Below are 27,091 nucleotides of genomic sequence, written 5' to 3'. Positions count from 1 at the left end.
TTTACTGCTTGTTCAAATCTGAACTAATTTCAGTTCATTTGTGTGTTAATTGAGATTCACTTTATGCTGTGGATAAGTATTGACCAAATTTTTTAACAACGAAGAATAAAATTATTCATTATCACTTTATTCAATTGCATTAGATTCTATTTTATTCCATTCAATTTATCTTGAAATTCATCCCAACTTTTGGGACAAATAGTTCATCGACAATACACTTGGATTACAAATGAACCGAAATATTATTATACAACACCATTGTATAATAAGAAATGAACTAAAAATTATGCATCCTGTAAACTCAAAAACTCCTTTAAATTTAGTGCATTTTTGAGTTAATTGTGTCGCAATCACTATGTAATTTCGGTGCATTTGGTTTTCTTGTCCTACACAATTCAAAACTCTTCTTCCTCCTTCTCATCATCTTTTGTTTCGTCTTCTTCTCCTTTTTCATATATTTTTCTTCGTCGTCTTCTTCTTATTTCATTTTTTCAAAATTCTTCTTAATTTATTCTTTTGAGAGAAATAAAACCAACAAAAATAGAAAAAAATATCAAACAAAAAAAAAGAATAAATTACCACAATAACATAAAAAAAAAGAAGGAGAAGAAAAAATAAAAACAAAATGCAGCAATAACATCACCAATAGAAGAAGGAGGAAGAGGCGCACGAAGAACAAACACAAAGTGAAGCGGAGTTTCGTTTGCGTTAGTGAAGCACGTGTGTACACGCTACGTATAATAAAAAGAGTTTTTATTGGGTTTAGGCCAATTTGATTAAACTTAATTGCCAAAATTACTTAAATATATAACTACTCTCAAAAACATTTTATATTAATCATATAATTAACATATTCTGCTGAGTTAAATATATATCATTTTTAAGCTAAAGTATTTAGTTATCACTATTCCTAGAATTTATCACTAAGATGCTACTTTTTTAAAACATATTTTTATCAATGTGTGATCATTTTAATATGGTAAGATTATTGTATATAGTATTACGTGAATACTGAATACACACTAAATAGAGCTACGGTAATTAAATAATGACAAAATGGTAACATATTGATAATATGTTTTAAAAGTTTTTTTTTTTGCCCATGTTTTAAAAGATTCAAAATCATACTCCTGGTTAACAGTGGATGAACAAGAAAAGAATAATTTGGGCTAACAGAGTAGGCCCAGTATATTAAACCCATATTAGTCCAATCGTTTCAACTACCAAGTTCTTCAATCATGAGTCATGGCAAAAAATAAAAAAATGGGTATTTGTATACACGTATGTTAATTCCTTGAGAAGATGAAGATAAGTTTAAATAGTTTACTTTAACATGCTTAATCAAAGTAGTTGAGATCATTATGCTCTATGGTAATGAGCTCAATGATGCTATTCTAAAGCGAGTTTATTAAATTATCATGAGAATAAAGCTAAGGTTTGGTTGAAAGCATGATGCAGTGGTGAAGCTTTCTTGTACATTATGGTGTTCCCGACACTAGAAAGTGCAAAGTCCAGGTTGTCCAGGGTTGCCTAAGATGCAGAGTCCAAAGTGTCGCATATTATATTGATGCTGTGTGTACGGTGTTAATATATAATTAATCGCATATATTACAAATGCATCAAAAGAATCGATAAAGATAATGATGGGATTTTTATTGAATAAAGCCATAATGTTAAAGAAGCTTAAATAGGACACATGTTGTATGCTTATATTATACATACATATGGATTCTTCCAAGGCCTTCTTCTCCCACTCTTCCTTCAAAGCATCCATAGCCAAGACACTCTTCTTCCGTGCACTCTTCCTTGCCTCTGCTATCTCCTTGCTTTCCTTGCTCCGATTCCTTCCTACTCTCCACTTCCTCTCAGCCTCACTCGCCCCTGAAACACACCTTCAGTGTCTCAACCAAAACACTTCTGGCTCTTACTTGTTCCAGAGCAGGGTCTACAACTCCTTCTGGGACTCCTTCAACTGCATCAACCATGCCAACTTCACTACCTCTGCTGTCAATCACCTATTGCGTAACCACTTCTTGAACCGTAAAGCTACCTCCCTCTGCGTTGGACAACCCTCACCAATGCCTGCTGTCTCTGCAATGCGACAACTTGGCTTCACTAGTGTCACCGCTGTCTCCCTAAGCCACAACACACTCTTGTCTCAGCTTCACTATCAGGACTCTTCCTTTGACTTCGTCTTCACCAAGGATGTGGACAAGGTTTCTGTGCCTGCATTGCTGCTGCTTGAGGTGGAGCGGGTCCTCAAGCCTGGGGGAATTGGCGCACTGCTTATACGTCCCAATCATGCTCCTTCTTCCTCAGTTTCATCCATGTTGAGATCTTCAAGTGTTGTGGATGTCACTCTTGTCAACGGCATTACCCTTGTGGTTTTCAAGAAAAGAAGCTCTTCTGCATTTGTCTTCAATCACCACCTTCAAGGAGACTGTCCAAGTTTGAACTCCACCAAGCCTCTTATAGAGCTCATGGAGCCTCTTGCTGATGAGGAAACATCTCAAGAGCATGAGAAAAGAATCTCATACTTGCCTAAGTTGTGAACATGTCTAATAGGAAGAGATTGGTGTACATTGACATTGGAGTTGGTGGGGTGCCTAACAATGTTACTAATTGGTTCTTTCCATCTTACCCCATTGATTTTAGAGATTTCAATGTATACTTTGTTCACTACAATACTTCCATCTTGTTGTCTCATGTGAAAAGGCCTGGCATAACCTTTGTTTATCATCCGGGGTTGTCCTCGTCCTCCAAGGGTGAAGAGTTTGACTTCCATGCATGGTTCAAAGAGACAGTGCAGCAGGCTGATTTTGTGGTGTTGAAGATGAATGCAGGGAATGTTGAAATGAAGTTTCTAAGGGATATGTTTGAAAGTGGAGCCATATGCTTTGTTAATGAATTGTTTCTCAGCTGCTCAGAAAACACGGAAGAAAAAGGTTGCATGGATATTTACAAGGGACTCAGAGATAGTGGTGTCTATGTTCATCAATGGTGGGAAGCAGATGAGTTGCATCAAGGGTCTAACAAGGTGGTTGATGTTCGGTAATTATTGAGTTTTCAGATTCTTGTGTTCATGGTTTATTTGATTAGAGAAAGAACTATTTAGTGTTGTTGCTGTTGTGTACTACTTTATCTAATGTTATGACTTATGCATATCCACGTTAATTTATAAATGGTTTGTGTAACTTACTTGGGTTTTGATGGAAAGTGTAAATTTCCTGTATCATGAAATGCGAATAATTCCTGGTACAAATTAATGAAGGTTACTAATCTATTGAAATGCTTATAAATGTTAGGTATTGATGATACTTGTGTAATTTGTGACGAATCAATTTTGACAATAAAATATCGCTATTTACTTTACTCTTCCACTTTGGATATTGTGGTCATTATGGAGCATGATGAAGCTATTTAGTATTTACCGACAAGGATGTGATGTAGTCATAAAAGTAGAGAAAACTTAGATTCGAAACAAAGGCTAACTACATTCGAAAAGGGATTAGTCTCCTGAGAAGCAAAAAATAAATGAAATTATAGATACATACATATAACAAAATGATGTCATCCAAAGAAATGAGAAAAGCATTCAATTATATTTTAGAAGGGAAGCCAAAATCAAATAAGCATGGTGGAGGCATTAGCTTACAAACTCAGGTGCAATGCCAGCCGCTTGACCATGTCACAGAATATGTCATAAATAGATTCCTTTTTTAGAATTTTTTTACCCCCTTTTTGGGGTGATTATTGGGAAAAACCCAGAAAGTAAGGCAAACTATCAAGTATATATATATAACACAATTTGGAGTTTGGACTGTACAGGAAGCTTGAGTCAACTATCACTGTCTTCTTCATCTTCTTCACTCCTGAGGTTCGGCTTCTGCCCCAACCTTGATCTCCAGAAGCCTCTCAACTGGCTGTCTGCAGATTGGACACCTATTTGTCTGGAACCTCAAAACCTTCGCACATCCACTACACATGCACTACAACAAGGGAAGATTGACCACAGTTGAAATATTGAGGAAAGACAAAACAACTCTGGGTGGAAATTTTCATGATGAGCTCCATGAGTATGCAAAACATCAATGAAATATATATATCACTTTGTAACTTGATACCCATGATATGATATCAAGGACTTTACACATGGAGCTCATCCATGGAAATTGCGTCCCGTTTTCCCCCAAACCGAGCATACACGTAGAGTTGATGAAATTTGCCAACAACATCATATATCACTTCGTAGTAGCTTGATGCTCATGGAATGATATCCATGACTACCACTGGCATCATTCTAGTAATGAAATGATCAAGAGAAAAATTAATCCAAAAAGGGGAGACAGTGAATACCATGTGACGGCAAGGAAGGACAGTCGTATCCCTGGGCTCTGACAGACAAATAACACATTCTTTTCCTGGGTCATTTCCATCCACTTCACTCTCCACTGAATTTCCAATGCCATATATCTCCTGCAGCTCATACCTCAATCCATTCACCCACAAGATCTGCTTGACAACCTTCACCTGGAATTCCCCTTTCTCCTTCTCAAACACTGCTTTTGTTATCTGCGAGTTTGTAATACCTGTTACTGGAGTTTCATTAGGTCCGTCATTTGGAGTTTCATTAGATCCTTCATTTCGAGTTTCATTTGATCCATGCTTTGGAGTCTCATTTGATCCGTCATGATCGCCCAACATTGCATCTGCCTTAACTACTAGAGGATAGATATCCATCTCTCCCACTTTCAATAACTCGGACTCCTCAAATTGCAAAAAATCAATACCAGTTCCAGCTGGCTGCCTAAACTTCTGGCCAAGACCTTGCTGGAAATGTACAGTCACAGGTGGAAGAGAATCTTCCTTCATTGGAGTAAGGATGCAGCCTTCACCTTCTTTTGCAAAGAAAAGTATAGTAATGCTGTTTTATACAGACAAAAGGAAACACAAACTAATAAATAACGATAGCAGAAAATATTCAGATCTATAATCTTGAAAGATTGAAGTTGGTTATATGATTGAAGGCATAGGTAAGTGACCTTTCAATCACATTACATAATATACAGTAAATATACTTAACAAATGTTGATATTATAAGTGAAAGGGTCAAGCACTGAACAGGAATAACTGAGAAGGATGCAAAAAACAATTATAGGATGAGAACAGCATTCTTGAAAACCTAAAGGAAATTCTCAAACAGATGAAAACTTTATTATATTGCCTAATGCCTAGTCTGGGACCAGATTAAAAAATATATCCAAAAAAAAAAAGAAAACAAAGTAAGAGCACACAGGGTAGAATTTATAAGCAATGTTGATTATCAAATGAAGATAATCTTCATGTTTGCAATCTTTAGCAGCAACTCACGTTTTTCCCCAATTGCAAAGGATATTGAACCCTAGCAAGTAGCAACATAAATATTTTAGTAGTTTTAGAAAATATAATTAAAAAATAAGCTATAACCAAACTATTAAGCTGTCTACAATCATCAACTTATCGCGCATTCGTGTAGATGCAGACTCATATATATGATCATATCAATATTTACATTTGAAGAATGCTGTTTCAACACACCGTTATAGCTTAGATAGAGCAAAATGTTGTGTCCACAATAGCAACCCACATTACTCCACATTGGTAAATGGATGTTCTCAATTCTCATTACAATTCGCAAATCAAGTTAACCATCATTCTAATTCAAAAGGGTTGAGCTGATAAGATTAACATCTATCAATTGAAGATAAATAAATTAGTCCATTCAAGCCATTTACCATATTAACACTAACAAGCAAGGTGAGTTGATAAAATCCAGTATAAGCTCAACAATCATGATCTTGCACTATCTTACAACATCAATGATCATTGTAAACATCATATCATATCACAAACATCACCACGAACAACAACCACCAAACCTTGTCCAACTTAATCAATTAAGCTTCATAAAAATCAAGCAATGCCATAATATCCATTCATAGAACATGACTACATACCAACCATTGACATCTATATTTTTCCCCTAAAACAAACATACCTCCCAGAAACGGTGGCGTCAAATGTGAATGAAACAAGGAACTTCCCAGGGTTCTCTTCATCAGCTTCAATCCTCAAAGTTTCCTTCTTGATGTTCACATCATTTTTTATAGTAACCGCCTTCTGGTGCTCCACATACGGCGTCGGAGGCATAGGCGCTGCCGGCGGAGGATACCGCCCCCACATCGGCTCCACCGCCGCGGGCCGGTGGTGGTGGTCATAGGGTGCCGGCAAAGGCACCGGCGGCGGATAATAACCGGGATAGTTATGATATGGAGTCGCAGCAGCAGGGTACACGAACCGATTGGCTGTGATTTCCGGCTGTGGCGTCACCGGCGGCGGAGGAAGAGGTGGAGGATGGATCCTCCGTCCACTTCCGCCACCGCCACCACCGTGTCTTCTGCGGTTGCTGGCACTACTACTTCCTATGTTACCCATATGATCACTCTCAAAAACCCTTTCCCCGTTTTTCTTCTGCTAGAGCTACCAATTGAAACTTCGGAGCTGAATTGGAAGAAAAATGAGGTTGGATTGGAAGAATTGAGGGTTAAACTTATTGGGTATTTGATTTTGATGTGGAGCTTCAAAGGGTGTTTGCTGTTACTGAAAAAATATATGACATAATTTAAGAGAAAGAACAAAAAAAAAAAAAACAGAGTAAAGCTTGTTTTTTTGAACCCTTTCCCCTGTTTTTTTTTTTTCTTAAGTACAGTTAAAAAACTGAACTTTGAGCTGAATGAAGAGTAAATTGGGGGTTGAACAAGAGGGTTAAGGGTTAAGGAAATTGGGTCACTGAATTAGTTGTGGTAATTGAAAGGGTGTTGTTGATCCATGTGAAAATGTAAGGGATGTTGTGAGAGAGAGGTGGAAAAGAAAAGAACAGGGGATGGGAAATGATGGTGAGTGGGTATTTTGCATAGAAATGGAAGAACAGAAAGAAAGAAAGAAATTAGAGATTCGTTGTGGTGGGTGTAATTGGGGTTGCGTAAAGCTCCACTCAGCCAGCTTGAGAAACACCATTGATGGAGCAAATGGATGGGATGAAAAATAAAGTGACCCACTTTTCCTCTTTTTCTTCTTTCCCCTACTTTGGTTTTTGTCATTTTCCAATTTTCCTAATATAATACTCTTATTTAATACCATAAATAATTAAGCATGATGTGGCTGAGAGGGTTTCGAGATTTTATACAGCTTTGAGAGTTAATTATTTACCTCAACAAGTGCATTTTGGCATTTTCTACACGTCATTCCTCTGTAGCCTATTCCAATTGCGGCCTTAATTTGATCATCATTTTAGTTAAGTTAACATCTCCAACTTTTTTTTTTTTATCAAAATTATACTTTCAAATTTTTATTCAATTTGAAATGAGTTGTTCTTTCTTTACATATTCCTATCTATTAATTTTTCAGTGCAATAATTATTTTGAATGGCTAAAATACAGCTCAAACTGACTTGACTGACCCCAACTAATAACTTAATTTAGCTGGTATTCCCACTCCATTATAGTGTTTTCCTTCTTGTAATGTTTACAAATCTGTCTGCTTACTTATTTTGAGCTTCCTTTTTATCAAGCTAAGTTCATAAATCATAATAAGCTCGCAATCTTAGTAAATTATGAATTGAAGGTTGTTACTAATATGCAGCAACATACATTTGGCATGCTACTATATATAGTTTAACAATTGACCTATTATATTGAACTATTTGATTTTGTTCCTCCCTTTATTTTAAGGTGATTCATTATAGCATAAGATGTGACACTTTGGCGACTTGATTACAATTCACAAAGTAGAAAACAATTATGACAATGAAAATCAGTTTCAACGGCTCGGCAATGACCCCAAATAGAGGGATCTGTAGCAGTTTCTAAAGGGGAGATTAAGTGGGTGGGGGTTTAGGGTGGTGCCATACACGTGTATTTCACCACTACTGCTAGTCTGCTACTATTACAATATACATATAAAGACAAGCTAGTATGCTGATTGTTGAATAGTTAAGCAGCAAATCATTACATATCCTCCTCTTTTAAGATTGCTTGTTCCTATAATCCTATGATTTCGCTCAAAATATGGCCTTAAATCTTCTAAATATCATTATTAATCCAATAAAGATTCCTCTTATCATAGGCTCATAGTTGGCTGGTTTTGTTTTTCCACTCTCATTATTTCTAAATGACCAAAATTGCACTGACCTACTACTGTTTTCCAACTATCCACTTATATGCATGGCAAAATACCGAGACAAAAATGCCACAAAATATTTATTATTAAAAAAATGACAAATTAATCCTTGACTTTTTTGTCAGCAAACATTTAAGTCTTTGAAGATTTAAAAATATATTTAAGTCTTGGATCTTTTCAAAATTTGAACATATCGATCCTTAAGTCAAATTTGTCAATTTTAAAAATTCTTTTACGTGTGTATTCGTATCAACCATGTCAGTACAATAAGAGTCATGTTTGATTTTTTGTTGAGTCTGACGGACCTAAATAAATATAAGAGACTTATATGTCTAAATTTTAAAAAAATTAATAACTTAAATATATTTTTAAATTTTTAAACATTTCAAGATTTATAGATTAAAAGGTCAAATATTTATTTGTCATTTTCTCTTATTATTATTGTTGTTAGATTGCAGAGTGTTGGTAGGTTTCAATTAAGTGGAGTCTACAATTTTTTAAAAAAAATAATAATAAAGAAAAAAAATGGCTTTAAGCCACGAGGAGGAAAGAGAGAGAAAGCACGAGGCTTCTTTCAATTTTTGAAAGAAAGCAAAACGAGGAGGGTTTTGCAACCCCAAAGAGAAGAGAAAAATGGGGAAAATGGCAGTTATAATGTGCTCTGATTACAATGTGTTTTGATTAAACTGGTAAATTTATTTTATTTTTTTTATGAAATTTTAGTATGTTATTCTTAGTGTAGAGATAATATTATGATATAATTTATTAGTTGTTTTTTTTTGTTTGATTTGAGATACCCACTTTATGAAGATTTATGTTGATTCTAACAATTTTGATAATATATTTTGTTGATTGTTGAGATGTTCTAGTATCACTAAGAAGATTGTTTATGTACTCATTGTTCTGATAGTGAAATATTTTACTGGACTAGGTTCTGTGGATTTTTTGTCCCTCTTTTAGAGATTTTTTCACGTTAAAATTCTTGTGTCTAATTATTTAATTTCTGTCATTATATTGGCTGTTTGTAGTATCTTTGGTATTGCCTATTTAATCACACAAGTTGTGAAAAAATTATTTTTGGTGCTTCCGCTGTTAGACAGGTTCTTGTTTCAACCTTTGTTGAGTTTTCCTAATAAAGTGGTATCAGAGCTTTGGTTGTTTATCTCGATTAAATAGAGAAAAATATTCATGTGCCAAATATGGTCAAATAGAGAAAAATACTCATGTGCCAAATATGGTCAAATTGAATTACCAAAATTATTCGATTTGGAAGTAAGGACCTGTATGATCATGTGGAGGGGGATAATAAAAATCCAAAAGTACTAAATCTGATGTTGAATGAAAGAAGTTGAAATCGGAAGATAGTTGCTTTGATTAGGCAATGGCTTGATTTTAGCGTGTATCTACGTGTTGACACCGAAACGAATGCCGAAAAAATGTCGAATAAATTGAAACAGTTATATAAGAAGAAAAATGTACAAAATAAAGCATTCTTAATTAGAAATCTTGTCAATATGAAGTATATTGAAGGAAAATCAATATTAAAAGAATTTAAATATTTTTTAAAATGAGACTAGTAAAAAAATTTTAAAACTTACAAAAAAGAGATTCCCGCGTTGAGTAGCCAAATAATTTAATTTTTATTATTTAATTTATATTTATGCTAAATCTTTTAGCAAAATATTAAAATAAAAAGAATTACAGAATAAATGAATATAATTCATTACATGCATTTTGCTAAAAAATATTTAAATATTGATTTAAACAGATATTATTAATGAAATAATAGACAAAAATTTTTTTTTTCAAAATATGTAGCTAAAATAATTTAAGTATTTTTGAAAATGATATTAGTAAAAAAAATGGCAAAACACCTCTTAAAAAATACTTTAGACACTAAAAGAATTTACGTGTAAAATAAATTATTGTGTATTTTGCTAAAAGAATTTAAATATTTTTTAAAATGATACTAGTAAAAAAAATTTAAAGCTTACAAAAAAGAGGTTACCGTGTTCGATAACCAAATAATTTAATTTTTATTATTTGATTTATATTTATTGCAAATCTTTGAGAAAAATATTAAAATAAAAAATTACAGAATAAAGGAATATAATTCATTACATGCATTTTGCTAAAAAAATATTTAAATATTTGTTTAAACAGATATTATTAACAAAGAAGTGAAATAATAGACAAGAAAAAATAATCTATTTCTTCAAAATATGTAGCTAAAATAATTTAAGTATTTTTGAAAATAATATTAGTAAAAAGAAATACCAAAACAACTCTTAAAAAACATTTTTGACACAAAAAGAATTTACGTATAAAATAAATTGTCGTATATTTTGCTAAAAGAATTTAAATATTTTTTAAAATGATACTAGTAAAAAAAATTAAAACTTACAAAAGAGAGGTTACCGAACACGGTAACTAAATAATTTAATTTTTATTGTTTAATTTATATTTATTGTAAATCTTTTAACAAAATATTAAAATAAAAAAAAATACAGAATAAATGAATATAATTCATTACATGCATTTTGCTAAAAAATATTTAAATATTGGTTTAAACAGATATTATTAACAAAGAATTGAAATAATAGACAAAAAAAATAATCTATTTCTTCAAAACATGTAGCTAAAATAATTTTAAGTATTTTTGAAAATAATATTAGTAAAAAAATGACAAAATACCTCTTAAAAAACATTTTAGACACTAAAAAAATTTACGTGTAAAATAAATTTTTGTGTATTTTGCTAAAAGGATTTAAATATTTTTTAAAATGATACTAGTAAAAAAATTTAAAATTTACAAAAAAGGGGGTTATCGTGTTCGGTAACGAAATAATTTAATTTTTATTATTTAATTTATATTTATTATAAATCTTTTAGTAAAATATTAAAATAAAAAAATTATAGAATAAATGAATATAATTCAGTACGTGCTTTTTGCTAAAAAAATATTTAAATATTTGTTTAAACAGATATTATAAACAAAGAAGTGAAATAATAGACAAAAAAAATCTACTTTTTCAAAATATGTAGCTAAAATAGTTTAAGTATTTTTGAAAATGATATTAGTAAAAAAAATGGCAAAACACCTCTTAAAAAATACTTTAGACACTAAAAAAATTTACGTGTAAAATAAATTGTCTTGTATTTTGTTAAAAGGATTTAAATATTTTTTAAAATGATACTAGTCAACAAAAATTTAAAACTTACAAAAAAGAGGTTCCGATAACCAAATAATTTAATTTTTATTATTTAATTTATATTTATTGTAAATCTTTTAGCAAAATATTAAAATAAAAAAATTACAAAATAAATGAATATAATTCATTACATGCATTTTGCTAAAAAATATTTAAATATTTGTTTAAACAGATATTATTAACAAAGAAGTGAAATAATAGACAAAAATATAATCTATTTCTTTAAAATATGTAGCTAAAATAATTTAAGTATTTTTGAAAATGATATTAGTAAAATAAATGGTAAAACACCTCTTAAAAAACACTTTAGACACTAAAAGAATTTAAGTATTTGTTTAATTCAAATATTGGTATAATCTTATTAAAATTTTATTCGATACTGATGATAAATGAGTTTTGAGTTAATATGTAAATCGCTCGAAATAAAAATAAAATAGCATGACTCATTTAATAATGACAATAAAAAAACTTAAATATAAAATAATAAATTTATTTTTAAAAAATTAATAAAAATTTAATATTTAAAATTTAAATTAATTTTAATTACTAACATATTTAATTATAAATTAAAATATATTTTAACTAAAATTTAATTAAATAATATTATTCGAATTAAAATATTGATTGAAAACTGAATTTCAAAAGACACATAAGATTTTTCATTGTGGCATAACCGCATAACATTACAATGACTTATTACATTTTCCAAGATATTACATTCTCAAGATATTACATCTTCCAAGATATCACATTCTCAAGATATTACATTTTCCAATTACATTATGTTTGTTGATTCATTGTTGCTCTTGTTCAGCACTATTTCGATTTTTTCTTCTTTCTTCCTTAAATATATTTCACTTCTAATTTTATTTTGGTGTCTGATTTTGTCGAGTCTCTTTTTTTACTTGGACTTTTTAACACCATTTCTTGTTGCTTTCCATTTGATTCAAATTCGTGGCTTTCTTGTTACTTAGGATTTATTGTTGCTATTATTAATTATTAATGAGGTAATTCTGAATTGAATAGATGTCTTTATTTTTTATCATGTTGAGTGTTATATTCTTAAAATTTATTTTAATCAGATGGTTCTAAATGATAGATTAAGTATGTATGTATGTATGTGTCAATGGGTTGATTAGATGGTTGCTGGATTGACGGATCTAGTTGCAGTCTTGCTCTTATTGTTACATAGAAGGTTAACTGATATGATTCAAGATTTACCTTTTTCTTTGGCCAAAGTACCAACTAAGATTTAAGAATAGAGAGATAAATATTTATTTACTTAATATTCTTGCTGAGTTGTGTAATTAGCATGACTTATATGCTCTTAAACTTTGAGTTGATTCATTGATTTGGGCACATATATCATGGTATGAATTGTTCTCTTTATTATTAGAATGTATAACTTGGCTATCTTTTAATGAAATTTTTTTTTATTTTCAGTTGTGTAGACTATTGAACTTTTAAACTTCATTGTTGTATTTGAATTCTTTTTGTCCTTAAATTTTATTAAACCAATACTTTGTTAGCTATTGTGTATTTGTATTTGTTGATTGCAATGTTATGATTTTGTAAAATAGTACGGTAGTATTTTTTTTTTTTGAATTGATTAAAATTTGCACTGCCTATGTTTAACATTTAAACTCTCACTTTCTCAGCCCTAGGCAATTGAATCGAATCAACCACTGCCTATGTTGCATCTAATAAGAGTTTTTGGAGTACCCTCATCTTTGGTCCTTTATAATTTATTTATTATTTTATTCTAAAACGGTTTTTTATGGTGTGCAACTTCATTTGTTGATTCTAGTCCAGAACAGATTCTACATTTTATCAAACACAATCAGTCCTACACTCAAGCTTGCAAACCAAAGTTCAATCCAGAATAGAATATGCCATTTGCATCTTTCAACAACAGCCCTAACCTTGGCCTCTTAGATCAAAATAGCTAGCCCCATAGAAGATGGAAAAACTATCAGCCCCAACCTTGGCCTCTTAGATCCAAATAGCTAGCCCCATAGAAGATGGAAAAACTAGCTGGAATTTTGTTTTTGATGATGGAACTTTGATGAGGTAATAGTCATTATGTATTTTTTTTTTTTTGAATAAGGTATTATTTGAGTTTGATTGTGTATACATGTAATTGTGTGATGATGTGTTGGGTATGCATGTGTAGCAGGTATGTGTTTTGGTGACCCTTTTGTTTCCTATTGAATAATACAAAAATGCATGTCTGCTATTAGTGTTTGGTTTGTGGCTGATATGTTGTTATTTTCATTTTCCTAAAGAAATGGCAGCACGAGATCAAGCGCCGGGCCCAAATCAATATAATTGTAAGTTTTTTTAATATTAATGCATTACTATTATTAGACTTTTGTTCTTTGGTACAATGAACACTTAATTTGAATTTTAGTATGGTGTAATATAGGTTCAATTGTGCAGTGATTTTTTAAGGTTGTTTGAAGAACTTAAATAAATGGTTTGTGTATGTTAAGAGTGTGTCAAGGTAGAGATAGAGTAGACTAAAGAATCAAGTCTACCAATGAAATAGACACAGAATACAAAGGGTGAGGGCACTTTAGCCTAATTCCACTAGGATTTAACTTAAGTTCCCTGGAGGGTCCACTATCCTTAAGTGTGTATTTCTTTCTCTGATAAACTGATAAAGCTTAATCACTGAGATAACATTGTATTATTGCACAATCAGGGAGGGGAATATCCCCAATTCCCAAGAATTACAATGAAAGAAACTATCCAGAGAATAGCTCTCTGTTGTAACTAATCAAAACAGAAAATTCATCTTAACAAACTTTCCTTCCTAACTTCTATTTATTCAAATGTTGCTGGCTGTGAAATGTAATTAATGTAGAGTAATGATCAAATTAGGTGCTGATTGATGATTTTGGGGCTCATACTTTGTTTTGCTGATTGTTGTCTGTGATTAAGTGAATATTGAATTTGAACTTGTGCGAGATATATGATTCTTGGGCTGATTTGTGTCCTTGTGAGTTTAAGATTGGGGATTTTTCTGTTTTGATGTTGTGTTAAGGTTAGAGGATTTGATCAATTGCTCGTTTAATCTTAAGTGTTACTCTTTTAATTTCCTGCTATTCCCAATTTAACAAACCGAGAAAAAGTATATTTTTACCAAACCAATTTGCATCAACGGGTGAAGTAGCAGCGGTTGACAGGTTTCGGTTTTGAGTTTATGTTCAATTGTGACTATCCTAAAGTCATTGTAGTCATGCCATTGATTAATGCTTTAATAAATATATATAATGCCACCACATTATTTTTTGGTCTTGAAGATGTCCTTATGTTGAGGGGTGGTAAACCAGTGTTCATTAAGGATAAAAAAAAATTATACGATGACGCGCAATGCATAGAGTTGGTTGGTGTCCCATTGGCGGATCACCCTAAACAAAAAAATGTTATTGATCTAAACCGGCTATCAGAATTTGCAAGTGCTCCGGTTGACAATGACCCACATTTATTGCTTCGGAAGTGTCGGGCAGCTGCATTGTTGGCGATTGGATCTATGATAATGCAAGATGCATCAGCGAACATAATCTCATCCAAATTCCTACAATTGGTTGAGAATGTAGATGACATTAAGGGCTATGCACACGAATCTTCTCAAAATAAAGAGAGACCGTAGTGGATCCACCAACGTTCAAGGTTGCGTCATCGCCTTGCAGGTATATAAATATTATTCAAACATGGATAATTTATTCTATCTTAAGATTTTCCCTCAGTTCTAATTTTCTTGCAGGCATTTATTTTCTCCCATCTACCTTCCGTTATGCATGTATGCTATAAAGATATTCATCCTGTAGTACATCAGGGGTTCCCACTTATGTGGAATTGTTACTCACTTTTGACGAAATCTCGACTGGAGCCTTCACATGATGCATTTCGTATGGTGACTGATGATCATGTAAGAAGCTTATTTATTTTATTTTATATGTTATCTTTTTTAACTTTTTAAAAATTAATTGACCTTTTAATATTAGGTTGTGTGGAACCATCAGGGGTGTTTGCCCAACAAAGGACAGTTGGTAGATCCATTACCGCTGTCATTTGTGGCAATTATGCGCTATCCCATCGTCCACATGTAGCGTATCAGCAATTCCTCGATGGAGAGCCACACTTTCAGCCAGAGTGGCTCGATGCCTTCAGATTGATCCGCGGCCGAAGAAGATAATGGAGGATGCTATGCATCAAAGTTTGATTGCCTCATGGGACTCAAGAAGCACTCGTTTGATAACTGAGGCACTTTCCATTTAAACTTTCTAATAATCATATCTTACTATGTAAAATCTGAAATTTTGGGTACTTATTAGTAACCTAGCTACATGCAGCAGCCTTGACTAATTAGCTTAATCATAGACTTTACTTAGAAAATTATTATTACCTAATTCCGCTCCTTACATAGCCATTGGTATCTAGAAGCAACACAGCATGAATTTATTTGTCTGTTTTGTTCTGTTTTATTTTTTCATTTTTCATTTAATTTAAATGACAGCTGCAATATATAGAGTATGTTATTGTTAGTATTATGCAAGTCAAAGGTTTGTCACACGTCATATATCAAATATCATAAATGAAAGGTTGAGGGTTGTACAATAATAGTTGAGCAAATGAGAAGTAAGTCAAGTAACCTGAATATGATTATACTTAATAAAACATAATTTACATTAGGAGAAATGTTGGGATTAATATATTTTATTAATCTCAGTCAATACTTTGAAATAATATTTTATTTTTATATTATTAAAATTTAAAATTTAGTACAAAAATATTTTTTTTAGTCAAATATTAATTAAAAATAATAAATTTTTGAGAAAATACCATTCTTCTCCCGTGTGAGATACTAAAATGAATCTTTCCTCTCTTTTATTTATAAAATATATATTCTCCTTCTTTATAACTTTTAAAAATCTTTCTCTTTAATCCCTATTAAATTTTGTGTTAATTAATATTAATTTTATCTATTTTTTAAGAAAAAATAAATTATTTTTTATAAAAATATCCTTTAACAAAAATTTTATTTTACATTTTGCTTATCAAAATTCTCTTTAATAAATTATTTTTTTATTGATTAAATTGTATTTTTATCAAATTTTTTTTCTAAGATATCTTTCAATAATTTTTTTAATTATTAAATTATAATTTTATCAAAATTTTCGTTAACAATTCTTTTATATTTTACTATTAATTTTTCGATATCAATATATATTATTTAACATTAAATAAAAAATCTTTGTTAACAAAAATTTTGGTAAAATTATAATTTAATAATTAAAAAATTATTAAAAGATATCTTAGAAAAAATAATTTAATTATAATTTTTTTTAAATATTTTGATAAAAATATAATTTAATTAATAAAAAAATTTATTAAAAAGTATTTTATTAAGCAAAATTTAATAAAAAAAAAGATAAAATTTTTACTAAAAAATATTTTTGTAAAAAATAATTTATTTTTTCTTAAAAATAAATAAAATTAACATTAGCTAACACAAAAAAAATTTAAAATGGATTAAAATGAGATTTTTTAATAATTATAAAAAAGAAAAATATATATTTTATAAATAGAGGAGAGGGAAGTATCATTTTAGTATTTTGTAGGGAAGGAGAGTGGTATTTTCTCTAAATTTTATTGGTGATGTAATAGTTACTATTACGTTAATATATCTTTTTATAATATTAATAGGTTTTTGTGATGTAAGGAACAAATCAAGTTGATCTGACTGTAGAATATTGGACAAAAATTGGGTTTACTCAAATTAAGATATCCTCGGATAGACTCAGTTAAGGATAATGGCCGATTAAAACATATTCAATAGTAGTTAAGCCTGAAAGAAAAATATGTTGAATATCTTCCTAAAAATGTGCACATTCTTCATGTGGAAAAGGACGTAATTGGTACATTCACCTATTCGATAATGCAGCTTAGCTTGAACTTTTATATATATATATATATATATATATATATATATATATATATATATATATATATATATAGAATCTGATGAACTCTTTCACACTAAACCACTCTGAATAATTTTTATCTAATTAAATCGTCTATCATGCTTAATGGCTGCTAGTGATAATTTAGAGAGGACACGGATGCCGGGCCGTTGACTTTACAACCTAAATAATTGATGATTGACATACACATCCAGCTTTGATGAATTGCCAAAATAAAAATATATATATAGCGTTTAGCGTAGGCACATGAAGAAGACAACATTTTGTTATTTCTAGTTAGGGAAGCTTAATGTCTTGGTTATTTTTTTTAAAGAAAATGTTTAATAACATAAAAAATTAGTTAAAAAAATCAAAATTTATCTTATTTATTAATTAATAAATACTAAATAAAATAAATTTTGATTTTTTTCTCTCTTTATTTAGTATTATTTTTTTAAATAAAAGTATTTTAATTGATAATTGATGTCCTATATCCTTAAAGGTCATCATAAATTTATAACTTTTGTAGTATATAGTAAAAACTCACTTGATTTCATATGTGAAGTTTGTTAATAATTAAAAATTATTGGATACTAATTTAGTTAAATAAGACAAATTATTTAATAATTTTTAATTATTAATTTTATATAAATACAATTGTATACAAATTTTCATACTAATATATATGGTGAATATTCTAATAAAAATTTTATAATTATTTTTATATAAAGATTTTTTTTATTATTGAATGGTGAATTGTAAAATTTAATTTTAGCATATTATAAAATTATTATCTTTATCTAAAAGTATTGTTATTCCCTTCAACTCTTTTTTTTCATAAATTATGTTTTTAAAATACAGCTAAATAAATATCTTTAAAAAAGATATTTTTAATATATTTATTAGATTAGGTACCATATATATATATATATATATATATATATATATATATATATATATATATATATATAAAATCTAATAAAAGTTCACTTCTATATGTATACAATGATACATAAAAACTCATATACAATTATTTTTATATATATAAAAATTAATAGTTAAGTATTATTAATTAGATAACAATTTATTTAAATATATTAAATTATTTACTATTTTTCAATAATCATTTTCACATAAATACACCAGTAAAAACTTAATTTGATTACACTATAAAACTTACATATATTTGTGGGTGTTTTTTAAATGAACTTTTAAAAAATCTCCATAATATATTTTATCTATCACATTTTAATAAACTTTCACAAAATAACTAACAATAAAATTTCACCGTTATCTACACATATTTTATCATTATCATTATTTTTTCTACCACTATTAATATTAATACAATCAACATTATTATTATCTTATTTTATTTTTTATACGATATTCTTTTTCTTTTTTAAAAGGTCTATATATTGTAATTATTTTTTTTTTCTTACAATATCACTTCCGACAATAATACTCCTCCAGTTAACCACCATCTTTTGAAAGAATGTTTTAAAAATAAATTGATTCATAGTTTGTGGTATTTAAAATTCTCCAATTGCATATAAAATTTCCATAAAATTAATTTTAATTATTATTTGATAAATTTTTAAACAGAAAATTTGCATTATCTTATAATATAACATATTAAGGGACCAAAGTATTATCTTTTTACTCTTAATATATTAATGCTAAAAGAATTAAAAGAAAGAATGTATTAGGATGGAATTAAACTTTTAAAGAAGTTCCTCAAAGTGTAATATAATAGAAAAAATTTAGCAAGAAATTGAAAAGATTATTGTTAGAGAACCAATATAATTTATTATATTTTATCATTAATTAATTATTAATTTTAAAAGTGTGAGTTAAAAAATATGTTATTGAATTTTAAAACAAAAAAAAAATTAGATTAATAGTGAAAAGTGATAATAAAAAATAATAAATTATGTTGATGGCCGAATGTTTTTTGAAAATAAGTGTGTATATAAATTAAATAAAACATTGTGTAGTCCTATTACTACTAGATCTTTTTATATTGAAAAAAAATCCTTTATAAAAATATTTTTTTTAATTCTTAAATTTTATTTTTATGAGACTAAATAATTTTTTTGTTAATTTTTTTTATTAACAAAATAAATTTATATAATATTTTAAATTATTGATTTATTTATTAAAAATTAATTAAAATTAAAAATATTTTTTTTAGAAATTTTGTTATTTTTTAGTGAATAATTATTAGATTTTTAATTATTTTTTTTAAGAATCGAAATGAATATTTTTTTGTAAGAGCTCTTAGTCTTTAAAAAAAATTATGAAGGCATGGGTATTCACCCTTTTATATTTAGTTTAACACGTCAGAAACTTCCAAATTAAAAGGAAATGGTCACAAGTGTCCAATTGCATGAATAAAGAAAGAAATGGATGAGTGAAGAATGTGTTCTCAGAGGATTTATGCCTAATTTATTTGGCCGTCTCTTCGTTCACTTAAACACCATCCTTCCATCCCATTTAATTCCTTCTTCGTCTCCACAACCAACAGTTCATTCAGACATGAAGAACCCTTTTTCTCTTTTTGCTTGTTTCTCAGCGTCTTCCAATCAACAAAACAACAACAACGGTATCTATGTATCATAATAATGCGACTTTATATATATATATATTTTTTTTTATGATCATCTTTAATATATGTCAAGTTACTTACAGTAGCTAGAGAGTGCATGCAGAGGGTGAGAATGATGTTATTGATGAGGACGATGATGGAGCCTTTCGTGTCTTCACTTATAACCAACTGAAAACAGCCACTCGCAATTTTCAAACCTCAGACAAGGTTGGAGAAGGAGGCTTTGGTACTGTGTACAAGGTTACATTATATTCTTCAACTAATAATAACTCTGAATGAACAAGAACATTTTAATTAAGCAAAGAGTTGTTTTGACTTTTGACTTTTGAAGGGAAGGCTTGCTGATGGGAGTCTGGTGGCCGTGAAGGTAGTTTCGATTGAGGTGGAATCGATGCGAGGAGAGAGTGAATTCGTGGCGGAATTGGCTTCCCTTGCAAATATCAGGCACCAAAATCTTGTTAGACTGGGAGGGTGTTGCGTGGAAGGAGCTCATAGATATTTGGTGTATGAGTACATGGACAACAATAGTCTTTACCAAACCTGTTTGCGTTCGGAGGAAGGGAGGATGAGATTCAAGTGGGAAGCAAGGAAGGAAGTGGTTGTCATTTGACAACGGCCGTGGTTTTTTCTCCGGTAATTGGAGTTTCCACGTTAAATTCTTGTGTTGTGATTGTGTCTATTTTATTTCTCTGTCAAAGGTGTTTTCTCAAGGGGGAATTGTGTCTTATTCCCAACAAGTGGTATCAGAGCTTCGGTTCGGTGAGATTTATTCTTAGTATGCTCTGTGGTTGCAGCCTAGTCTGACCTTCCACATCAGAAAAGAATTTTGTCCCTGTGGCTTGAGGTTGATCTTTGGTTGTTGTTGTTGTTGCTGGAAGACAGTGTGACACTGTGAGAGTGCTGTTTGGAAAGGTTCTGGCTAAGGAAAGACTTGGTATTTAAGTGTGTCCATTGTGACCCACCTCTCTTTCCTGGGGACCCTTCCTAGTGCACAGTTGAGTTATACTATTCCAGTATACGGTTGCAACAATGTCAGGATATTCAAGTGCTGTGAAGTTTGAAATAGAGAAATTTGATGGAAGAATCAATTTTGGCTTGTGGCAAATACAAGTCAAGGATATGTTGATACAATCAGGTTTGCACAAGGCGATCCTCATGGTATTACCGCACTGCCATGGATAAGGATGAGTTGTGGCAATCGGGTCCACAATTGCACACGGGCATTGGTTGGCGTTGAGATGCAAGGTGTGTGGCGGAGTTAGGTCGATGGCTGAAGAACTTCCAGGAAAAGCCAATTTGGAAGTTGCACCATGAATTTTCAGCAAGGTTTCGATCTGTACCAAGGTGAAATGCTTGGAGTGGTCTAATTCCAAGTGAGTATACTTTCATGGTGGAGTATGATAGTTCTCTGAACTATGATTGTCGGTATAGACAATGGCAGCAAAGAATTGTCGGTGTTGACAATGGAAGCTGAAGATGTGTGACTATTTCAATCAAGGTGGAGATTGTTAGGATTTGGTTGAATTAGTCCCACATTGCTCAGGATAGCAAATGGAGTGGGTGGCCTAGACTATAAATATGAGGCTAAGTTCTCCAGTTTGCACAGTCAGCCTTAGCTGTATCTATTTTCTTTTCTTACTTTGTTAGGTTTTTTTTTTTTTTTTTTTTTTTTTTTTTTTTTTTTTTTTTTTTTTTTTTTTTTTTTTTTTTTTTTTTTTTTTTTTTTTTTTTTTTTTTTTTTTTTTCCATTTCCAGTGTGCTCACGGCCTTACCTATCTCCATCAACACCTTAGGCCTCACGTTGTCCATAGAGACATCAAAGCCAGTAACATACTCCTTGATACTAATTTTATGCCTAAGATTTCTGACTTTGGCTTAGCTAAACTTTTAAGAGACGAAACGTCTTATATTAGTACTAAAGTAGCAGGGACATTGTAAGTCACTAGTAACACTAACCATCAACAAAACTTTTTCATATCTAACATCCTTTTAACTTCATTCCTTTTCTTCTTATGCATGCAGGGGTTATCTTGCACCAGAATATGCTAGTTCTGGACGATTCACAAGAAAATCAGATGTTTATAGTTTTGGAGTTTTGCTTTTACAAATTGTTAGTGGTCTACCAGTTGTGGATGCCTATCAAGATACTGATCGTTTCATCGTACAAAAGGTATACAAAGATAAATTAAAAATATCTCTATTTTACATCATTTAATAATTAAAACTTAGGAGAATATTTAAGAATATTATATGATGTCAAATGGGATTAACTTGTTTCACTAGCTGGTCAAAGTGAAAAAGGTGTATATAATTTGTAGGCATGGAAAGCATATGAAGAGAACAACCTAATAAGAATGGTGGATCCTATGCTTAATATGAACTTTTCGGCGGAAGAGGTGATTAGATTCTTGAAGGTGGGTTTGCTTTGCGTGCAAGAAACAGCAAAGCTGAGGCCAATAATGTTAGAGGTTGTGGAGATGTTGACCAACAACAATGCTGACATGAATGACATTCGCATTTCCAAACCTGGCTTTGTTGCTGATCTTAGGAACATTAGAATCAAGAAACAAGAAGGAGCAATGCACTCATCAAAGGAATCATCAAGTTACAGTGGAGCAACCTTTGCTGCAAGTCCAAGCTCCATTTTGACTACTATGATGAATGTTGGTCGTTAGTTTGGTCACCCCTAACATTCTTTGATCGAGTCTTCTTTGTTCTTCTTTTTTTTTCTGCGAGTGTTCATTCTCTTTTTAGTCATGTATAGTAAGATTGTTTTACAGGAAATGAGAATTTTTCTTTTTCTTTGTATCCAAAATAATAAGACTATTCCAATATACACTTTTGTGTCTTTTGGTTTCATCGTGTAATATAAGTAGTCCATTGGTTTCTTCCAAGTTCTTTGTTCAATTGCTTCCGATTGGTGGACCAAAACAATGTGGCAGTTTGAGCATAGACTTGCTGGCCTTTTTATTTTCCCCCTCTCTCCAATTTGCAATAAAATAACTTTGTATAGTGTGATGATTTTCTAATTAGTAGGATCACATGGATGGCTTTCACATCACACAATTCTACGATGCATTTGATTAAACTTTTTTTTTTAAAATAGAGAACGGATAGATTTTTACTTGGTATAGGAAATCCATGAGACCATGACCTGAGTTAGGATATTAGCTTTGACTATTAAATATTCCATATTCATAGTTTGGTATTATTCAGTTGGTTTCTGAGAGACTACAATACAATTGCCAAGTCTGACCAATCTGGGCATGTGTTCAATGTTTAAGTTAAACCAAGTTTCTGTTCACATGACAAAGTCATTTTAGTCAAGGTCAATACTCAATAGGGTCTATTCATAGTAGGCTGTTTTCTAATTCCAATTTCAACATTTTTATTGATAGATGATCTTTTTCTTTTTTAGTTGTTCTTAAAAAAAATCATTTTATTTGATTTGTGGACAAAGACAAATGAAGTTTTGGTAATGCTCTGCCCAATAGCTAGAAATCAAGAATAAGAAAATCATAGTTTAACAGCCCTGTTACAAAGTACATAACAAAACTAATGGTAGTGCTAGAAGCATAAGAGTAGTGAGAATATCTAAATATGAATAGCTAAATAACCAGAGACTAATGCTTTCATGATAGAACAAAATTGCACATTTATTGAATCACTAAAAGGCTGACCAAAGGAAAAGTTTCACTGATATACATATATGACAGTGTCTTTAGGCTCCTATTACAGGAAAATTTTCCATATCATGATATACATGTAAAACAATTTGGTATGGTGCAATAATGCCATGTTCACTTTGTGAAGATTATGATAAATGAATAAGGGGCGGCAAGTTTAATTTACAATTGCAGAATTGATATGAGAAATGTTTTTCTGAAATGAAAAGGATGAGCATGGAGAGCAAGATTGATTACTTTCTATAAAATTAATCCGTCCTTGACGATTTGCTCCAACCAAGATGCTATATCCGGCAGAGGTGGACGGTCTGCCGGATTGTGTCTGACAGAAAGCTCAGCTATATCGGCAAGCCTAAGCAAAGGCTCAACGTTTCTGGGCAGAGGCGTGCAGCGATCGAGTATAGCAGCCGCCTTGCCCTGTTTGATCAATGGCACTGCCCACTCTACTATGTCCGGAGGATTGAAATCTGGGTCACAAGCTTTCCTGCCACTTAGAATCTCAAGCAACACAATCCCAAAATTATAAACATCAGTTTCCAAGTCCCCACGAAGGTCCTTGTCAGTGGAAGTGATGAGTCCAAAATCCGAAATGCGAGCTCCCCAGTCTGAATCCAAGAGAATGTTTGAGGTGTTGAGATCCCTGTGGGGGATGGGAGGTGAAAGCTCCCTGTGAAGGTACTCGAGGCCCTTGGCAGCCTGCATAGCAATCTTCAACCTGAGGGTCCAATTAAGAGGAGAAAGGCCACCATGGAGATGATCATAAAGTGTTCCATGAGGCATATACTCGTAAACAAGCAACCTTTCCCCCATCTCCGCGCAATAACCAACCAGGTTAACGATATTACAATGTCTAATCTTGCACAAGATTTCAAGCTCCATCTCAAAATCGCGGTTGTTGGTGTGTATAATTGTGGCTGCATTAGCCCTCTTCACAGCAACCACTCTGCCGTCTGCCAAAGCAGCCTTGTAAACAAACCCATAACTCCCCCTTCCAAGCTCATTGAACTCTTTGAATCCATTTGTAGCATCTTTCAACTCCGAAAGCCGGAAAACCTGAGGCACCCCTGGACACGAAGCAATTGAAGGAGTCGAGTTAAGGCCATTCAAATCGCCATCATCCTCCTGCTCCATCTTCCCCATGCAAGACTTGTTGGATTGCTTCTTTGTCCCCTTCCTCCTCCGCCCCCGCGCCACCAAGCCACAAACCAAAATCAGCAGGACTCCCAAGGCAGAAGATCCAATTATGAGCACCCAGCGAAGCAAATGGTGCAAGTGCAACCCTGAAGTTGGGTGGATCCCACAAACACCCCAGCAAGAGCTATTCTGGCAAAGAGAACAAGGAGTGCACACCCTGTCATTGCTCAAACCACAAGGACTAGACAAGAACAAACCCCGAGAGCAATTAGAGCCACAAGGTGAACATATCCTCAAATCCTGCCTCACACACAAGCTGCTCAAATCAGGCTCATTAAGAACACTCACATTGAAAGCAAACTCCCCAACACCGCAAGACTCCTTTTGACAAAGCCCAGGGCTTGAAAGCTCCAAGGGAGAGTCAAAATTGGGTTTTGATGCGTTCACCACCCAACAATCAAGCAAAAGATCATCTTCTCTGATCCCACAAGTTGTGTAATCCGAAGAAGCAATGGCCAAAAAGCCATAACCTTTTGGAACCACAGACGAATCTGAGGCACCCCAACACTCCACAACATGACTGTCTTTTCTGATCCCACAGAAATGCTTCGAACCTGCAGACAGAGAAACCACCTGAACCCGTCCCGCTGATTCAGGATCCCAATATGAACTCGCCTCGCCCCAGCATTTCAACTCGCCAGAAGAGTTTGAAACTCCGCAAATCGCGTTTCTTCCTGAAGCCAAAACAGAGAAGCTATCGGAAACGTTGGAAACTTGGAGACTCTTCGAATTTGGACCCCAGCAGACGAGGCCTCCGTCTCTAACGCTCCCGCAAGCGAAATCCTCGCCGGAAACCACGTCGTTCAGCTCCAGGTTGCTAACGGATTGGTCGTAGAACGCAAGGCTCTGCTTGGCGTAGAACGTGTTGTTCCGCGTCTGAGCGACTTCCCAGCAATCCACGCTGCCGGAAGCTCGATCGGCGAAGTAGGATCCTCTGACGGCGCAGACGTGGGACTTTCCGGCGGCAATGCGGGAGTACGCGGTGTTCCGGTACGCTGGCGGCACCAGAACGGGATCACCTGCAGGTTTTCCGGCGCCCCAGCAAAAAGCCTGTGAGGTATTCGCTAAAATGCCGCAGAAAAAACCTTCGCCCCCGGAAAGCCCTGACATGGCAGGAACGCTGGTGAAATAAGGTAGTGAAGAAGAAGACGATGATGATGAATTGGATTGTGATGGAGCTTGTGAAGTTACGTTGTTTCCGAAGCATAGAATGTTTTGATTGCCGCTAGCGTCGATGGCGCAGAAGAGCTCGTCTTTTCCGAAGGATGCAGAGATTGGTCCCATGGTTCCAAAGGCAGTTGCAGAAATGAAGAATAAGAACAAAAAATGGAGAAAGATTGAAACTTGGAGCATGGTTGAGATGGGGTTTGATTCATGGAAGACACGAACACAAAAAGAGCTCTGTTGAGTATGATGGTATACAATGAAGAAGCACCAGAAACACAAAAGAGAGGTCATAACCGTTACAAGCTGAATGTACCGAACTGGTTTAGTTACTGTCAACTTCCCTTTCTTGCTAATAATTGTGTCTTATTAGCTTTGGTTCCTGTTTTTGTCCACGCTTCAGATTCTGTCTCCCAAGTATTATTGTTAGCGCACATAGATCCTCTTTCGAAACAGTAAAAATTGTAAAGTACATGCACGTAACATGATTCCCCATCTTCATGATTTGATGCTCATTAAGGAAAAAGTAACTTACTGCACAAGAAATCAATATCTTTTGTTCCTCAACATTTCAGTTTTTACCATTCACTTAGCTTAGTTACAATAACCAAATGACTTGAGTCAGTTGAAAAATTTACTTGTTGGTAGATGGCACAAGTTTAGTGAATGAAAGGCTTAAAATATTGTTTTGTGAAGAAGAAGAAAGGAAATGAATGGGTAGGTTGTAGAAAGTGGGGCAAGTATCTAAAAGAGATTTTATCAACACGCAGAAGATGGGGTCCTTCCTGACCAGTAAACGGCAAACAAAGTAGCCTCTCCTCTGCCCTCTCTATGCTGTCCACTGCACCATGCATCAACTTCCAATTCTGTATTTCATTTTTTTTTTAAATATGATATAAGATTCACATGATCTCCAAGTTTAATCTAATTAATAATACTAAAAGAGTTGGTAATGAGATAAATTAAATTACTTATAATGTCATTCAAGTGGGATTATTGGTAGAGACTATAAAGTGTATATGGGTCTTTGCAGCTTTTTAA

At 32.3% G+C, this 27,091-nt stretch overlaps 4 protein-coding genes and 1 pseudogene across 5 annotated transcripts; 3 read left to right on the top strand and 2 right to left on the bottom strand.

The window, feature by feature from the left end:
* The first annotated feature begins 1,640 nt into the window (after window positions 1-1,640).
* LOC112760900 (uncharacterized) lies at window positions 1,641-3,299 on the top strand (annotated as a pseudogene).
* Window positions 3,300-3,570: 271 nt separating this feature from the next.
* LOC112760916 (probable E3 ubiquitin-protein ligase LUL2) lies at window positions 3,571-7,148 on the bottom strand. The gene is made up of 3 exons (XM_025808150.3): window positions 6,038-7,148; window positions 4,357-4,924; window positions 3,571-3,989 (listed from the first exon to the last, which is right to left on the bottom strand). Exons 1-3 carry the CDS (start codon window positions 6,472-6,474, stop codon window positions 3,867-3,869), a joined length of 1,128 nt encoding a protein of 375 aa, XP_025663935.1. The 5' UTR covers window positions 6,475-7,148; the 3' UTR covers window positions 3,571-3,866.
* A 5,070-nt stretch (window positions 7,149-12,218) lies between these two features.
* LOC112760889 (uncharacterized) lies at window positions 12,219-16,052 on the top strand. 2 transcript variants are annotated; one of them, XM_072207620.1, is made up of 5 exons: window positions 12,219-13,499; window positions 13,715-13,759; window positions 14,882-15,124; window positions 15,199-15,363; window positions 15,440-16,052. In XM_072207620.1, exons 3-5 carry the CDS (start codon window positions 15,032-15,034, stop codon window positions 15,542-15,544), a joined length of 363 nt encoding a protein of 120 aa, XP_072063721.1. In that variant the 5' UTR covers window positions 12,219-13,499; window positions 13,715-13,759; window positions 14,882-15,031; the 3' UTR covers window positions 15,545-16,052. The 2 variants fall into 2 exon arrangements, with proteins under 2 accessions (XP_072063721.1, XP_029149775.1); XM_029293942.2 differs by having other exon boundaries at window positions 14,735-15,124.
* A 3,731-nt stretch (window positions 16,053-19,783) lies between these two features.
* On the top strand, window positions 19,784-23,018 carry LOC112760872 (putative serine/threonine-protein kinase). The gene is made up of 6 exons (XM_072210879.1): window positions 19,784-20,003; window positions 20,110-20,246; window positions 20,338-20,604; window positions 21,762-21,940; window positions 22,029-22,176; window positions 22,325-23,018. Exons 1-6 carry the CDS (start codon window positions 19,808-19,810, stop codon window positions 22,679-22,681), a joined length of 1,284 nt encoding a protein of 427 aa, XP_072066980.1. The 5' UTR covers window positions 19,784-19,807; the 3' UTR covers window positions 22,682-23,018.
* A 626-nt stretch (window positions 23,019-23,644) lies between these two features.
* LOC112760856 (serine/threonine-protein kinase-like protein CCR1) lies at window positions 23,645-26,849 on the bottom strand. Its single transcript, XM_025808148.2, has one exon. It carries the CDS (start codon window positions 26,342-26,344, stop codon window positions 23,933-23,935), a length of 2,412 nt encoding a protein of 803 aa, XP_025663933.2. The 5' UTR covers window positions 26,345-26,849; the 3' UTR covers window positions 23,645-23,932.
* Window positions 26,850-27,091: the final 242 nt, after the last annotated feature.

Source organism: Arachis hypogaea, chromosome 2, assembly GCF_003086295.3.
Source record: "Arachis hypogaea cultivar Tifrunner chromosome 2, arahy.Tifrunner.gnm2.J5K5, whole genome shotgun sequence".
Taxonomy (NCBI): domain Eukaryota; kingdom Viridiplantae; phylum Streptophyta; class Magnoliopsida; order Fabales; family Fabaceae; genus Arachis; species Arachis hypogaea.
The sequence above is the reverse complement of the archived record's forward strand: the minus strand, read 5'-3'. Positions and strand labels throughout refer to the sequence as shown.